This window comes from Schistocerca piceifrons, unplaced genomic scaffold (assembly GCF_021461385.2).
Source record: "Schistocerca piceifrons isolate TAMUIC-IGC-003096 unplaced genomic scaffold, iqSchPice1.1 HiC_scaffold_576, whole genome shotgun sequence".
In the NCBI taxonomy this organism is placed as follows: Eukaryota; Metazoa; Arthropoda; class Insecta; order Orthoptera; family Acrididae; genus Schistocerca; species Schistocerca piceifrons.
This window is the reverse complement of record NW_025728817.1, coordinates 96,456-115,174: the sequence shown is the minus strand read 5'-3', so window position 1 is coordinate 115,174 and position 18,719 is coordinate 96,456. Positions and strand designations below refer to the sequence as shown.

General features: G+C 39.4%; 1 protein-coding gene across 1 annotated transcript in view; it reads left to right on the top strand.

Annotated features, from left to right (window-relative positions):
* LOC124761247 (sodium- and chloride-dependent GABA transporter ine-like) overlaps positions 1–17,224 on the top strand; it is a gene marked incomplete at its 5' end in the record, with an annotated part of 38,356 nt that extends 21,132 nt beyond the window's left edge. The window contains 2 exons of the mRNA XM_047249112.1: positions 7,569–7,745; positions 16,105–17,224. Coding sequence (XP_047105068.1) covers positions 7,569–7,745; positions 16,105–16,272 — 345 coding nt within the window. The remainder of the gene's footprint in view (positions 1–7,568; positions 7,746–16,104) is intronic.
* Positions 17,225–18,719: the final 1,495 nt, after the last annotated feature.

Below are 18,719 nucleotides of genomic sequence, written 5' to 3'. Positions count from 1 at the left end.
GCCCACATAGAATGCAGCATGCTGGTTGCAGCCCAGCTCGTAGATCACATTACTGGTTCCACAAGTAGCCCTGCCTATGATGGGGTAGGTGATGTTTGTGACTGAATTGGAGTAGGTGGTGGTGGGAAGATGTATGGGACAGGTCTTGCATCTAAGTCTATTACAGGGGTATGAGCCGTGAGCTAACCCCTGCTCCCAACTCCTTACCTCATGGCTCATACCCCTGTAATAGACCTAGATGTCAAGACCAGTCCCATACATCCTCCCACCACCACCTGCTCCAGTCTGGTCATGAAAATCACCTATCCCATCACAGGCAGGGCTACCTATGAAACCAGTCATATGAGCTACAAACTAAGTTGCAACCTCTGTGCTACATTCTATGTGGGAATCGCAACCAACAAGCTGTCTGTCTGCATCAATGGCCACCGATAATCTGTAGCCAAGAAACTAGTGGAACACCCTGTTGCTGAGCATGCTGCCAAGCATTACATCCTTCATTTCAATGACTGCTTCAACCTGTGCCATATGAATCCTTCCCACCAACACCAGGTTTTCTGAGTTCCACAGGTGGGAACTTTCCCTGCAATACAGCCTATGTTCCCGTAACCCTCCTGGGCTCAACCTTAGTTAGTCATTGTCCTCACCCATCCAGCCCCTTCCCTGTTCCCATTCCAGAACTACACAGCCATCATTCCACCATCGCACTCAGACTTTCTCCTTTCTCACTACTTCCCCCACCCCCTCCCCTGCCCTCTGTCTAACCAGCAGCACTTAACTGTCTGCCACCCGCATCATACTATCCATACTATACCTCTGCCCCACGAACCATAGACCTTGCCGTTGGTGGGGAGGCTCGCGTGCCTCAACGATACAGATAGCCGTACCGTAGGTGCAACGACAACGGAGGGTATCTGTTGAGAGGCCAGACAAACATGTGGTTCCTGAAGAGAGGCAGCAGCCTTTTCAGTAGTTGGAGGCACAACAGTCTGGATGATTGACTGATCTGGCCTTGTAACACTAACCAAAACGGCCTTGCTGTTCTGGTAGTGCGAACGGCTGAAAGCAAGGGGAAACTACAGCCGTAATTTTTCCCGAGGGCATGTAGCTTTGCTGTATGATTAAATGGTGATGGTGTCCTCTTGGGTAAAATATTCTGGAGGTAAAATAGTCCCCCATTCGGATCTCCGGGCAGGGACTACTCAAGAGGATGTCGTTATCAGGGGAAAGAAAACTGGCATTCTACGGATCGGAGCGTGGAATGTCAGATCCCTTAATCGGGCAGGTAGGTTAGAAAATTTAAAAAGAGATATGGATAGATTAAAGTTAGATATAGTGGGAGTTAGTGAAGTTCGGTGGCAGGAGGAACAAGACTTTTGGTCAGGTGAATACAGGGTTATAAATACAAAATCAAATACGGGTAATGCAGGAGTAGGTTTAATAATGAATAAAAATATAGGAGTACAGGTAAGCTACTACAAACAGCATAGTGAACGCATCATTGTGGCCAAGATAGACACGAAGCCCACACCTAGTACAGTAGTGCAAGTTTATATGCCAACTAGCTCTGCAGATGATGAAGAAATTGATGAAATGTATGATGAGATAAAAGAAATTATTCAGGTAGTGAAGGGAGACAAAAATTTAATAGTCACGGGTGACTGGAATTCGAGAGTAGGAAAAGGGAGAGAAGGAAACATAGTGGTGAATATGGATTGGGGCTAAGAAAGGAAAGAAGAAGCCACCTGGTGGAATTTTGCGCAGAACATAACTTAATCATAGCTAACACTTGGTTCAAGAATCATGAAAGAAAGTTGTTACATGGAAGAACCCTAGAGATACTAAAAGGTATCAGATTATATAATGATAAGACAGAGATTCAGGAACCAGGTTTTAAATTGTAAGACATTTCCAGGGGCAGATGTGGACTCTGACTACAATCTATTGCTTATGAACTGTAGATTAAAACTGAAGAAACTGCAAAAAGGTGGGAATTTAAGGAGATGGGACCTGGATAAACTGAAAGAACCAGAGGTTGTACAGAGTTTCAGGGAAAGCAAAAGGGAACAATTGACAGGAATGGGGGAAAGAAATACAGTAGAAGAAGAATGGGTAGCTTTGAGGGCTGAAATAGTGAAGGCAGCACAGGATAAAATAGGTAAAAAGATGAGGGCTAGTAGAAACCCTTGGGTGACAGTGAAATATTGAATTTAATTGATGAAAGGAGAAAATATAAAAATGCAGTAAATGAAGCAGGCAAAAAGGAATACAAACGTCTCAAAAATGATATCGACAGGAAGTGCAAAGTGGCTAAGCAGGGATGGCTAGAGGACAAATGTAAGGATGTAGAGGCTTATCTCACTAGGGGTAAGATAGATACTGCCTACAGGAAAATTAAAGAGATCTTTGCAAAAAGGAGAACCACTTGCATGAATATCAAGAGCTCAGATGGAAACCCGGTTCTAAGCAAAGGAGGGAAAGCAGAAAGGTGGAAGGAGTATATAGAGGGTCTATACAAGGGTGAGGTACTTGAGGAGAATATTATGGAATTGGAAGAGGATGTAGATGAAATGGGAGATAAGATACTGCGTGAAGAGTTTGACAGAGCACTGAAAGACCTGAGTCGAAACAAGGCCCCCGGAGTAGACAATATTCCATTGGAACTACTGACGGCCGTGGGAGAGCCAGTCCTGACAAAACTCTACCATCTGGTGAGCAAGATGTATGAGACAGGTGAAATACCCTCAGACTTCAAGAAGAATATAATAATTCCAATTCCAAAGAAAGCAGGTGTTGACAGATGTGAAAATTACCAAACTATCAGTTTAATAAGTCACAGCTGCAAAATACTAATGCGAATTCTTTACAGACGAATGGAAAAACTGATAGTAGCCGACCTCGGGTAAGATCAGTTTGGATACCGTAGAAATGTTGGAACATGTGAGGCAATACTGACCCTACGACTTATCTTAGAAGAAAGATTAAGGAAAGGCAAACCTACGTTTCTAGCATTTGTAGACTTAGAGAAAGCCTTTGACAATGTTGACTGGAATACTCTCTTTCAAATTCTGAAGGTGGCAGGGGTAAAATACAGGGAGCGAAAGGCTATTTACAATTTGTACAGAAACCAGATGGCAGTCATAAGAGTTGAGGGACATGAAAGGGAAGCAGTGGTTGGGAAGGGAGTGAGACAGGGTTGCAGCCTCTCCCCGATCTTATTCAATCTGTATATGGAGCAAGCAGTAAAGGAAACAAAAGAAAAATTCGAAGTAGGTATTAAAATCCATGGAGAAGAAATAAAAACTTTGAGGTTCGCCGATGACATTGTAATTCTGTCAGAGACAGCAAAGGACATGGAAGAGCAGTTGAATGGAATGGACATTGTCCTGAAAGGAGGGTGTAAGATGAACATCAACAAAAGAAAAACGAGGATAATGGAATGTGGTTGAATTAAGTCGGGTGATGCTGAGGGAATTGGATTAGGAAATGAGACATTTAAAGTAGTAAAGGAGTTTTGCTATTTCGGGAGCAAAATAACTGATGATGGTTGAAGTAGAGAGGATGTGAAATGTAGACTGGCAATGGAAAGGAAAGCATTTCTGAAGAAGAAATTTGTTAACATCGAGTATAGATTTCAGTGTCAGGAAGTCGTTTCTGAAAGCATTTGTATGGAGTGTAGCCATGTATGGAAGTGAAACATGGACAATAAATAGTTTGGACAAGAAGAGAATAGAAGCTTTCGAAATGTGGTGCTACATAAGAGTACTGAAGATTAGATGGGTAGATCACATAACTAATGAGGAGGTACTGAATAGAATTGGGGAGAAGAGGAGCTTGTGGCACAACTTGACTAAAAAAAGGGATCGGTTGGTAGGACATGTTCTGAGACATCGAGGGATCACCAATTTAGTATTGGAGGGCAGCTGGAGGGTAAAAATCATAGAGGGAGACCAAGAGATGAATACACTAAGCATATTCAGAAGGATGTAGGCTGCAGTGGGTACTGGGAGATGAAGAAGCTTGCACAGGATAGAGTAGCATGGAGAGCTGCATCAAACCAGTCTCAGGACTGAAGACCACAACAATAACAACAACCCTCCCCCAGCCTCCTCTTTATCCCCACCCAGTCCCCACTCCCATCATAAACTGGTGCTGCTGCTCACAGTATGGTTTTAATCGCCTGAGACTGCAGTCGTGTGTGTGTGTGTGTGTGTGTGTGTGTGTGTGTGTGTGTGTGTGTGTGTAGTTGACATGTCAAAGGCCTTAATGGCTGAAAGCTTCACTTGTGGCAGTCTTTTTGTGGTGCATATCTGCGACTCAGCATCTCCATTATATGGTGAGTAGCAACTTTTCTTTTCATAATAGTTACATTCCATCCTGAATTTTCCATTGTTTAATGCTAGATAAATGTTAGCTAGTAAATAAGAAAATTTGATACTTGCAATTATTTATATTACTGTACTATGTTATTATTATTCTGTAGTATTAATTGTATTTGTACAATTATATTGACACGTTCCACATCCAAGCGAATTACTGGCATGTACGGATCTAAGAAATACGAATACCAAATTAAAAAAATAGTAATAAACAAAGAAAATATAAAAACAAAAGTAAATAGAAAGCTACTAATCCATTATGCCATGCAAACATTAATTTAATACAAAAAGAAAAAGAAATTTTTAATAATAATGGAAATTCCTGGATGGAACAATATGTAAAATAAGAGCATTGCAACCACTCACCCATAGTAAATTGATGTGTGGTGCATGCACACACAGAATACAGTGGTCACTAGCTTTAGAGCAGTGGCTCTGCTTGTAGCAGAAAGTACACACACACACACACACACACACACACACACACAGTGGCAGCACTAACAGCACTGATTAAAGAATATGGATTACAGAGAGCAGTTACCTTGGCTGACTGATGTGGGGAGAGTGTAGGAAAGAACACGGAAGGCAAAGGGGCTTGAGGAATAGTGCAAGGCGGGAGCGAGAAAGATAGATGTCTCGGCAGCTGCACAAATGGTGTCAGAGAAGGTGATGGGGAGATGGAGTGGGAGATCTATTTATGGTCTGGTTGAAATAGAGTATTGGCTGCCAATAAAGGCTCTGGTGAGGTTATTGGTATAGAGAATTATCTTATCAAAGTCTGAATCTCCTCTTGACATTTGTCCATGCTTGTGATTTATAATTTTTGTCGCCATGACATCCGCAAATTAGTTGTGAAGAAATGTCTTGCTTCATGACAACTATGCAGATGCCATGCTGTCAAAAATGAGAGAAAGGGTACAGGAACCCCTCTATAACAACACAGTTACATTAGCAATGTAATTTTCAGGTGAGCTGTCAAAACAACCCAAACAAAATGCACTTGTTCAAACAATAGAAAATTCAGGCTGGAATAATAACAATACTACAAAAAGGATCATTGCTACTCACTATATAGTGGACGGCTGAGTCACAGACCAGCACAACAAAAAGACTGCCAAACTTTTGTTTGATGGTCTTTTTTGTCGTGCCTGTCTGTGACTCAGCATTTGCGCTATATGGTGAGTAGCAACTATCCTTCTCATAATATTGATCAAATGCACGTGTTAAAATTTTTAGGCCTACAATAGAGGAATTATTATAAACTTTATATTATACTTCATAGAAATAAAATTCGATGCACAGAAGATAACACATAGGTGCCAAAACATGTTGGGGTGAATAAAAAGTTAGTGTTCACATAAGGTGGAATTTCAAAACAACCCAAAAGTTATCAGCATATTTTGACAACTCCAGCTTTTCGCTTCAGATGCAGCACCCATAGGTAGCAAGGCTGTAAGAAAGAGACTTTTTGACATGAAACAGGCGACAGTTGTCGAAATGGAGTTATTGTTGATGATTAGTGCACTTGATATGAACAGACGTATTTATGGAGCCACTGGAGAGGTGGAGATTGACATCTAGGAAGACGGCTTGCACATTGGATAATTCAAGAGTTCACATAGAATTGTTGTATAATTAATTGCTTTCCACACAGAGATTTTGGCAGGTCAATAAGTTTGCTTAAAGGTCTGCCCACAGGTAACATTACAATATTACTCTTGATAGTAACAGTAGATATAAAATACTGCTTTGAATTCTGGTACCAGTCACAAAACTGGATAAGCAGACCATATATTTTTAGGAAAGAGGAGATGCAAACAGTGAGGCAAGGATGTTGGAGGGAAGGACACGACTGCTTGTGATTGGAGACTAGCGGAGATTTCAGAGCTGGGAGGGGTGGGCAGATTTTGGAAATGGTTATATACTGTACGGACAGTTGCTGTCTGTGCAGATCAGAAAAGCTTAAAAGCTTATGCTAGAGTAGGAGGGGAATAAGAGCCAAGTGGCAGGGCATTTGAAGCAGTACTTGATGTCATAGATGCTGTGCTGTGTGCTGCATTCTGCAACCTGGTTGAATTTAGTCACAACAGGTTGTTTTGTGGTGGCCTTCCATGCGAGCAGGCAATGTAATAGTCATATCTACATTGAATACTCCACAGCAATTCCAGCACAGCTGGCATACGACAATGCTGTTTTCTTCGTTGCTTAAATGCTCCATCTTTGGATGCCAACCTCCCTTCTTCCCCCACCCCCACCCCCATACACTCACTCACTAAATTTCCCATTATCATCTTGACACAAAACTTAGTACCTCCTCCACAATCTGCTTGTAAAGCTACATTCTCATCCATAATTACTTCTCCTTTGATGGCAAGATCTACAAATGAATCCCTGTACCTGTCAGGGGTATGCAAAAACATCTTAGTCGCCCACCTAATGGAATCCTTCCCATCCATTCAACTTTACAAACCATTGGTCTAGTTCAAATTCATTAACAAATTCTACATTATCTGAACCCACAACAAGGACTGCATCTGCTCTTTCCTCTGGAATCTCAACAGTTAGTCGCCACAAATGAGGCTCCTGTGTGTGTGTGTGTGTGTGTGTGTGTGGGGGGGGGGGGGGGGGGGGGGGGGGGGGGAACCTCGTATTGGGAAGTAGGAGTGATAAAAATATCCTGATAATATTTCCAGAGTCCTTCAAAATATACAGACAACATCTGTCTAGCTAGTCCAAATTTTCCATCATTTCTTCTCATGGTTAAGGATCCAAGAGTCACCTGTGAAAGCATCCAGACACGTTGTATGCTGCAGTTACTATGTCTGTTACACTCCTCATTCCACTTTGCTGCTCCTCACACCTTTCTCTCTCTCTCTCTCTCTCTCTCTCTCTCTCTCTCTCTATCTATCTAACTATCTATCTCCTTAGATTGGTTGTTTCACTGCACTGGTTGCAGCACACTGTATTCCATACTTTAGTACATTCATTCTGAACAACTGTAATGTAAAGGTCAACTCAGAGCTACTGACAGCAAAATATAACTACGAAAATTACAGCATCTGCCTTCATTTCCCTTCCCTCTTTTTTCTGTCCATTCCCATAGACTCATTTTAATTTGTAACTTTCAATTTTTTGCTGTAATAAAAAAGTGACTATCATTTCTGATTTTGTCAATTGTCTTCTTTACAGTGTGTGTGGGTATTCTGCCTCATAGATTATGAGTCTCCCACATACAACAACGGAGAGTATAGGTACCCAGTTTGGGCAGAAGTGCTTGGTTGGTGCATAGCATCAGCATCACTCCTGTGCATACCAGCATTTGCTGTTGTTGTTGTAATTAAGGCTGAGGGATCAACACTTAAAGAAGTAAGTAGTGAAGAACAACTAATAAAAATATGATAATGATTTTACATTTAGTTTCCATATTTACCACATTTGCAATTGATCCTGACATTATTTTCTGGACTATTTGTCAATACATAGGCCATTATACTGTGACGCTTCAAATGAAGACATTGGAGAAGGGTATAGAAGAGGGAATTAAAGTTCCCAAAATATATTAACTAAAAGTATTATAATATGTTTGTTTGTATGGCCATCTCCTGCAGCAGCTGTTAAAATCAATCTTAAGCTTACTTAAATTAACTGCAGTGAGCTGAAGATGGAGAAACCAATGATAACTGATAAAATTATGTTCCAACTAGATCTTAATCTGCACTTGCATCTTCAGATTTGGTCCCTTGGGGACAAATTCTGTCATCTTGTTTGTGTTCAAAAATTCATGAATAATCTAAGCCACTTGTAGTCATAAAGAAAGCTGGACAATTCAAATGGACTCATAACAATTCTATGTAGACTTAGGAACATTTTGGTACAACTTTGTCTTTATTGGCAGCAATGAAAAGTTTATCCATGCAAAAAATGGTCACTGATTTCCCAGCAAACATTATAGAATTATATGATATCTCATTTTCTACAACAGTATGTAGCGCAAATTAACAGGGGGGGGGGGGGGGGGGAATAGAGAAAATAAGAAAGAAAATACAGTTAGAATGTAAAAAGTAACAGATATGAAAAGCCATATTCTTGGATGAAACGATGAGGGCAGAAGAGGATATTAAAGGAAAAACTTGAATCCTGCATGTTTGAGGGAGGGACAAAGGAGTATGAAGGGAGGGTAGAAGGGAACAGAAAGAGAATGGACAAATCATGACAATTGTAAGTAAGGCTCCAGTATCACTGCTTAAAACATTTATTGATTATTATTGTAAGCAGTGATACTGAAACCACACTTACGATGTCATTTCAAGACATATATGTATTTCACTGCAGGCCCAATCATAAAGAAGCTAAATCATAACAAGTTAGGAAAAACTTGACAGCATAGTTTTGGCCAATGTAGAGCATTGCAGCTCCACTGAAAGCGTTGTCCTTGCACATGAAAAAATGGGTTAATTGCAATTTGTAAACAGATGAAAACCACCTCTATGGATTATAAACTAGTGCAATCAGTTGTGTTAAACAGTCTACCAGTAGGTATCAAAGGTACCTCAAGTACTTACTTTGTCGGTGGATACTGTCTCCTTCAAAATAAATACTGGATGGGGACATACCACCAATCATTGTCTTTATTGTAAGTGGCACACCAGTGAGATATAGGGGCACTGTACACAGGGGGAGGGAAAAGGGGCGAGGGCGAGGAAGAATTTGAGCTACTGCACCCCAACCAATACATTTGAGGTGCTTCCTCATTATCTGTAATGAATCAGACAGTGAAATAATATGAAAACTGACCTTTAAATTGGGAGCCATTAACATTCAGATTATAATCAAGATTGACAAAGTAAAGCAAGTCCTGGGTAGTATGAAAGGATATAGAATACCCATCCTGGCACTGCAAGAAATAAGATTCATCAATGAGAACACATCGAAGTCAGAATGTTGTGGTAGACAGGCACTACCTGACTTATGTTTCTGAATGGAAGGGTGTCAACAAGACGCTCTTGTACCTGGGGATGAAGACATGAAACAAAATCTATATCCTGATAAATGTACATGCACCTGCGAATTAAAAAACAAAAAAGACAATGCAGGAACAGAGCAGTTCTGGAACATAATATATAAGGTAATGACAGAAGCAGATAAGAGGGGAGTAACAGTCCTGTTGGGTATTTCCAATGCACAGTTTGGTACAGAGAAGAGATTCAAAGGCCTTGTAATAGAATATTTGGCACGCAAGAGAATCAGTGAGAATGGAGAGATGCTAGCAAATCTGTTCAGGAGGCACAAGCTGAGAATTGTGACCACTCACTATAAAGTCAATGCATCTAAGAAGATGACATGACTCCAGGTAATAGGGTTAGCGAGAGACAATTAGACCATGTAATGACCCAAGACAAGAACCACAGAGATTTTGAACACTAGTGTCATGAAAACTGTAGAATTGAATCTGACTATTGCCTCACTGAAATGAAATGCAAATGGCTACAAAATAGAAATCAAAGATAGAAAACCATGAACACTAACAGAGTTAACAAATAACTTTTGAACAGATACAAGAATGAATTTGCAAGGTTGGTTGGCTGGTTGGTTTGTGGGGGTTGAAGGGTTCCAATTTTCAAGGGACTTTACAGTTAAACATGTGGGAGAAAGTGAAGGACATCATAAAAGTGGAATGAGAATGACTGCTCCCAAGTAACAAGAGAAGGGCAACACAAATGGTCACAGATATGTTTGACCCATGGGACTGTGTCACAGAGATGCTGAAGAAACTGAACTGGCAGACGCTTGAAGATACTTGTAAACTATCCCAAGAAAGCTTGCTTACAAAGTTCCAAGAACTGGCTTTAAATGATGATTCTAGGAATGTACTACAACCTCCTCCTTACCACTCGCATAGGGATTGTGAAGGCAAGATTAGGTTAATTACAGCACCATAGAGGCATTTAAACAATCATTCTTCCCACACTAAATACATGAATGGAACAGGAAGAAATCCTAATAACTGATACAATGGGAAGAAATACCCTCTGCCATGCACTTCACAGTGGTTTGCAGAGTATCAGTGTAGATGCAGACGTAAAAGAAAATAAGAGTGGTAGATGGATGAGTGTAAAGAAGCTATTGAGTATGCAAGAAATGTATGGAGGCTCTGGCAGAAAACTAAGAAAGAAAACAACTCGAAAATTTGTGAAACTGAGAATAACTACTAAGATAATAATAAATTCCAGGAAAAACAAGTGGAATGAAAGTTGGAAAAGTTGATCATGCAGTCAAGGAAAACCAGACAAGAGCCTTCTGTAAGGAGATAAAGAACAAGATAAAAGGGCCATGAAGCAATGTGAAATGACATGATGTTGAACTGAAAATAGAGAGAAAGATGCAATTTGTGGAAATGGCAAGGTACTTAAACAATCTGCTGACCCTGGAACACCTACAGGAAGGTTAATGCTGTAATACAACAAGGTAAACTGCAGAGCTCATACACGCACCTTCATGGAAGTGTTAAAAATAATTAAGATTCTCAAGAGCAATAAGGGTGAAGGTTATGATGGCATTTACACTGAGGGAATTAAATGGGGCTGTCTGGTGACAGAGCAAAGTATATAAAAGAATAATAAAGGACATCTGGATGAACAGAAAGGTATCAAAAGCCTGGGAAAAAGCCATCATGCCAATTCATGAGAAGAGTGACAAAATGGTACTGGATAACTGCAACAACCTCTAAGTCTACATCCACACTCTGCAGACCACCAGACCACCACAAAGTGCATAGCAGAGGGTATGTTCCTTCATACCAGTTATTAATGTTTCTTTCCATTCCATTCACATATGAAGCAGGGGAAGAATGATTGAGTGCCTCTGTGCATGCTGTAATTATTCTAATCTTGTCCTCATCATCCCTATGTGAGTGATGAGTGATACATAGAGCGGGTGGGGTGTAGTATATTCCTTGAGTCATCATTTAAAGCCTATTCTCAAAACTTGGTTGATAGACTTTGTCAGGATAGTTTACGTTTATCTTAAAGAGTCATTTCAGTTTCCTCACTGTCACTCTAACACTCTGATTGCACTTTCCCAGTATTCTACCAATAAACTGTAGTCTACCACCTGCTTTACCTACAACTGAGCCTATGTGCTCATCCCATTTCATATCCCTGCAAAGTGTTAAACCCAGGTATACGTATGAGTAACTCATGTACAGGGCTATTACAAATGATTGAAGCGATTTCATAAATTCACTGTAGCTCCATTCATTGGCATATGGTCACGACACACTACAGATACGTAGAAAAACTCATGAAGTTTTGTTCGGCTGAAGCCGCACTTCAGGTTTCTGCCGCCAGAGCGCTCGAGAGCGCAGTGAGACAAAATGGCGACAGGAGCCGAGAAAGCATATGTCGTGCTTGAAATGCACTCACATCAGTCAGTCATAACAGTGCAACGACACTTCAGGACGAAGTTCAACAAAGATCCACCAACTGCTAACTCCATTCGGCGATGGTATGCACAGTTTAAAGCTTCTGGATGCCTCTGTAAGGGGAAGTCAACGGGTCGGCCTGCAGTGAGCGAAGAAATGGTTGAACGCGTGCGGGCAAGTTTCACGTGTATCCCGTGGAAGTCGACGAATAAAGCAAGCAGGGAGCTAAACATACCACAGCCGACGGTTTGGAAAATCTTACGGAAAAGGCTAAAGCAGAAGCCTTACCGTTTACAATTGCTACAAGCCCTGACACCCGATGACAAAGTCAAACGCTTTGAATATTCGGCGCGGTTGCAACAGCTCATGGAAGAGGATGCGTTCAGTGCGAAACTTGTTTTCAGTGATGAAGCAACATTTTTTCTTAATGGTGAAGTGAACAGACACAATGTGCGAATCCGGGCGGTAGAGTATCCTCACGCATTCGTGCAGCAAATTCGCAATTCACCAAAAGTTAACGTGTTTTGTGCAATCTCATGGTTTAAAGTTTACGGCCCCTTTTCCTTCTGCGAAAAAAACGTTACAGGACACGTGTATCTGGACATGCTGGAAAATTGGCTCATGCCACAACTGGAGACCGACAGCGCCAACTTCATCTTTCAACAGGATGGTGCTCCACCGCACTTCCATCATGATGTTCGGCATCTCTTAAACAGGAGATTGGATAACCGATGGATCGGTCGTGGTGGAGATCATGATCAGCAATTCATGTCATGGCCTCCACGCTCTCCCGACTTAACCCCATGCGATTTCTTTCTGTGGGGTTATGTGAAAGATTCATTGTTTAAACCTCCTCTACCGAGAAACGTGCCAGAACTGCGAGCTCGCATCAACGATGCTTTTGAACTCATTGATGGGGACATGCTGCGCCGAGTGTGGGAGGAACTTGATTATCGGCTTGATGTCTGCCGAATCACTAAAGGGGCACATATCGAACATTTGTGAATGCCTAAAAAAACTTTTTGAGTTTTTGTATGTGTGTGCAAACCATTGTGAAAATATCTCAAATAATAAAGTTATTGTAGAGCTGTGAAATCGCTTCAATCATTTGTAATAACCCTGTATATGTAGGAGCTGGCAAATTCCAACAGTGATTTATTGATATTGCAGTCTTGGAATAATACATTTTTACGTTTTGTGAAGTGCAGAATTTTACATTTCTGAACATTTAAAGCAAGTTGCCAATCTTAGCACCACTTGGAAATCTTATTGAGATCTGTTTGAATATTAATGCAGCTTCTTCAGATAATACTTCATTATAGATGACTGCATCATGTGCAAAAAGCCTGATTTTACTATTAATATTGTTTACAAGGTCATTAATGTACAACACGAATAGCAAGGGTCCCAACATCCTTCCCTGGGGTGCACCCGAAGCTCTCTCTACATCTGATGATGCCTCTCCATCCAAGATAACGTGCTGTGTCTTCCCTACCAAAAAAGTCCTCAATCCAGTCACAAATTGTACTTCACACCCCATATGATCCTACAATAAGTGTAGGTGTGGTACTACATCAAATGCTAATCAGGAATATAATCTCTAGATAATTGGTGAGAGCAGCTCAAGTCAGGCACTGGAGACTATCAGGTTGTCTTCTGAAAAGTGAGGAACTTCACTGAACAGACTTTTGGACTGAAAAGGATATTAGAACATCAGATATTAGAAGAATGTCACAGGAAAGATAAAAACACTTTATAGTGACCTTAATGGGCTTTCTTGGAGCTTATGAATCTGTAGACAGGAATGTGTTGTTATAATTTTTTCTGTAAAGTTAGTATTCTTGTCAAACTGCCAGTATTTCCCCCAAAGACAATGCCGTATCTCACTATTGCCTCAAGTAGATATGGTACACTACTTTTTTCATGTCTGTGGCAGAGACATTGGCTATGATTGACATTATCTTTTAAATAGTCTATATGTGAGAACTGTGACAGATTTCTGTCCAACTGCATTCCTGAGAATTCCACACATTCTGCTTTGTTTAGTTCCAGACTTCCATGCATAATTTGAATATAATTTATTTTAGACTGTTTTGTCTTAAACTGCATAAGCTGTGTTTTTGAAATATTTAGTTACAGGCCATTTAGATGAAACCACACATTTAGATTTTCTAGAGTTTTCATGATATTTTTGGGAATTTCTTCTGCATTTTTATTTTCTATCAGTAGTGATCTGTCATCAGCAAATAAAACTGAATGATGATTTATATTTATGTGTAAGACATTTATGTAAAAAAGAAAAAGGATTGGGCCTCATGGTACCATCTGTAAGATAGTTCTCCATTTTGAGAAATATTTTCTTTTGTCTGGTGTTATGGCAACCCTTTTCTGTCACTTTGTCAAATATAACTTACACCACTGTAAGCCACTGCATGTAATTCCATATTTTTGCATTTTGTATAATAATAGGGATTGGTTTACACAGCCTAACACCTTGGATAAGTCACAGAAGATTTCTGCAGCCTTTTTTATTTATCTAAGGTGAAACTAACTTTATTTGTGAATTCGTTAATTTCATAAATCATACTTTTGCCTTTTTGGAAGCCAAATTGATTTTATGTTATAACATTAAATTTGTGACAGAAATTTTGAATTTGGGTTGCAACAGTCATTTCAAATATCTCAGAAAACACAGGAAAAATGGAAATTGGATGATAATTTCCCATGTCTTCTTCAGAGCCTTTTTTAAATGGCGATGAGACTAGTGAATCAAAATTTTATGGCACAGTATATGTACATTCATGTATCCATTGGGATTTCCAGACATCACTCACTGTGTGCAACATTTTATTAAGGAGTTGAAAGCTAAAAGTACATGGAGGTCAGACACAAGTACACTGTGACAAAGCAGCCCTGGCATTTCTTGTGTGCTTGGAGACACATAAACAAACATTACTCACTATTATCCTGGTCTGAAATGTATTAATCAGCAGGGCCATGACTTCCCAAAATCATGTCTTGAAATGAGATCCATTCTGTCTGAAATTTTGCCCACCACACCTAGAACAACTTTTCATCGGCCTCCCAATCTCTGCAATATTCTTGTCAGACCCTATGCACTTTCTACATCCATCTCCCTACCCTACAGCTCCTACCCCTGTGACCCTTCCCACTGTGAGACTTGCCCTTTGCACCCTCCTACCACCACCTATAGCAGTATTGTAATTGGAAAACCCGTACTATCAAAGGGAGAGCCACCAGTGAAACAACACGTCATATACCAGCCTTTATGTCAACACTGTTTGGCGTTTTTGCATCAGCATGACTAACACCAAATTGAAAGTTAGGATGAATGAGCATACGCAGAGGGTGTTTACTGGCAACACACAATATATTGTTGCAGAGCATGCTCTACAGTATGACGATCATGACCTCGGTGCCTGTTTCACCACATGTGCCATCTGGATTCTTCACCCAGAACCAGTTTCTCAGAACTCTGCAGGTGGGAGCTAGTGTTACAACATGTCCTTGGTTCCTGCCACCCATCTGACCTTAATTTAAGTTAATTTCTTCCATCTCAACATTTCTTCAGAGTAACTATTCTTTAGTTTTCTACATCTTTTATTGTCTTACCCATCTATTTTTCACTGCTCCCTCCCACATCTGTTATGTACCACCAACTTAGCTTTTCACTCTTATTAACTCATAAATGATGTTTAAGCAATAATCTCTGTATTGCATATTATACTGTCTTCCATCTTTAAGCTCTCAGGGTTTCAAATCTCATCTGATGCAGTTCCCAATAATCAGTCTTTCCTTCTCATCTTGTGTGGTAAGTCTCCCCTGACTTGCAGTTCTGAGTGACTTTCCTGAAATCTACCCCTTTTCATAGACCTTTCCAGTCCTTTCCCTTCACCACTCTTCCTTCCACTTCTACTCTTCTGCCTGAAGAAGGAGCCACTGGCTCTGAAAGCTTGCCTGAGTATAACCTCCTTTTATGTGTGTGTTCTGCTGCCACTTTGTGAGTAGATTTTTTATTTATCTGTCCAATTAAATTATTTTGTTATAAATAAACATTCAAATAGACATATAAATAAGGACCAAAAGCCAATGCTAGATTAGTGAATGAGGGTGCTTTCTGAGGAGGTAGAATGTGCTGGAGAGTGAGTACCTCCACATATGAGAGACGTGTCTGCTTAGAAAACTATAAAGTGTAGAATTTTATGTTTAGTATATGAAGTATGTTATCCTTACAGTTTTAAAATGGTAATTTGCATTTCTAATGTAGTTTTATTTTTATTTCAGAAGGTAAAGAACTCCATCAGGTCTCACATAATAGAATGTGAACAATGTGGTAGTGATAGATGTGAACATTTAAAGCAAAACAAGGAGCAGCCACGGGAACTGTTAACATTACTTGATAATAAAACTGAATCTCAGCTAAACCAAATTATAACTGTAACCACACCTTAAAAACATTAGAGTGTTTCCTAAGTGCTGGGCTTGCTCTTTTGAAAAACAGGTGTCCAGCAGTATTAAAAAGACATGCTTCAAAATAGAAGTATTTCCTCTATAAAGGATATTATATAAAGGAGATTAACTGTTGTGAACATTGACTTAGTGGAATTTAAATTATTGTTGTTTCTGCACTGCAGTTTGTGTGTTTACAACAGGTTATTTTGTAAATGACAGTTGTACCAGATACAAAACCATTTTAGAAAAACTTTGTCTCTCATGCATTCCCTGTGCCATCAAACTTGCATTTTACCTCATTGTAGATGGTTCAAAAGTTATATCATTATCATGTGTAGTTAAAATCCATACTTCATGAAGCTTATAAATATAAAGATTGTAAGTGTATCATATTTTTTAAGTTCTCTTGATTAGATAAGATGATCTGTCCAAATACTGTACTGTAGTAATCATGCTGTTAATTGAGCACTGTAAGATTATCATCCCATTGTAGGAAATATTGTATGTATGTACTGTGTTCAAAGCATTGTGGTATTTATCACATTTGTAAATATGTAGTTTTTTGATCTTTAGATATTGGATACACACAATTGTATGTTGCTATATTTACTTATATAAGACTTTATTGTGCAGAAAGAGGCTGATAACTTATTTCACTTAAGTAGTTCTAACTTCCCTCAAACTTGTCATTCATTGATTGTCAATCAGAAACAGAGTCCAAATTTCGGAGTCCTGAGCCAAATGTGACCTGACATTATGTACAAACTCCTAAAACTGAACTGCAAAATGTTATTCCTAAAAGTTTGCCACTTCAGTCATTTTACTATGAACTAGTCACAGTCATTTCCTGTCATGTACTACGGTTGATTGTTTCCTCTCCAATCTCTTGTAAGTTAATTGATTTATCTTTCCCCATTATTTCTGTGAAATAAAATGTGACATGAGTGTGGTATCATTTGTCTTTACTTATTTTTAACTGTTCACGAATAGAGGCAAATTAAAATACTGTAGGTATGAAGGGGTTGGTGAATGTTTCAGTAGGGAAGCAAAGGATAAAGAAAGAAAGTGAGTGAGTAAGTGAGTAAGTAAGTAAGGAATCTATTAATTGCCCATTTATTAGGAGCATGCTGACCACTGGAGATATACTGTGTGAAAAATACATACATTCATGCATACATACATTAATACTAGTCCCATAGATCCTGCATATGACATTTTGCAATGATGTGGAATGTGTCACTTTAACATAAGTTGTTGTTGTTGTTGGTGGTGGTGGTGGTGGTGGTGGTGGTGGTGTGTTTTTTAACTGCTTCATATCTAAAAATTCATCTATTGAGTAGGTGTAGTTGTCATTCATAAATTCTTTTAGTTTATTTTTAAATGCTGGTTGGCTATCTGTCAGACTTTTAATGTTATTTGGCAAATGACCAATGATTTTTGTGGCAGCATAATTCACCCCTTTCTGTGACAGTCAGATTTAACCCAGAATAGTGAAGATCATTCTTTTTTCTAGTGTTGTAGCTATGTACTTTGCTGTTACTTTTGGATTTGGGGTGGATTATTAATAAAAAATTTCATAAGTGAATATATGCATTGCGAAGGTACTGTGAATATCCTGAGTTCCTTAAATAAATGTCTGCAAGGTGATCTTGGGTGGGTTGCAGCTATTATTCTGATTACACACTTTTGTGCAATGAATACTTTTTCTCTTAATGATGAATTACCCAGAATATGAAGCCATATGAAAGCAGTGAATGAAAATAGGCATAGTAGGCTAATTTACTGATGTGTTTATCACCAGGGTTTGCAGTAACTACAACAACATCAGTAGCTGAACCTAACTGTTTCAGCAGGTCATCAATGTGTTTCTTCCAATTCAATTTCTCATCAACGCACATCCCCAGAAATTTTGAATACTCTGCCTTAGCAACAGACTTCTGTTCATAGTCTATATTTCTCAATGGTGTTATGCCATTTCTTGTACGAAATTGTATATAATGGGTTTTCTCAAAATTTAGTGTGAGTCCGTTTGTAGAGAACTACTTGATAATTTTCTGAAAGACGTTATTTACAATTTCCTCAGCTGATTCTTGTTTGTTGGGTGTGATTACTATAAATGTATCATCAGCAACAAGAACTAGCTTTGCATCTTTATGAATACAAAGTGGCAAGTCATTCATAGATGTTAAGAACAATAAAGGACCCAAGAATGAACACTATGGGGCACCATTCTTCATACCTCTCCAGTTAGCCAACACTGCAGATCATTACATACTGTTAATTTCAGCCTAGTGCATTCTTCCAATTAAATATGAATTAAACCATTTGGTGCACTGTCCCACTCATACCACAATACTTAAGGTTATCTAGTACAATTTCATGATTCACACAATCAAAAGCTTACTCTTGGCTTCTTTTGAATACATTACTTTTTCAAGAATTTTTGG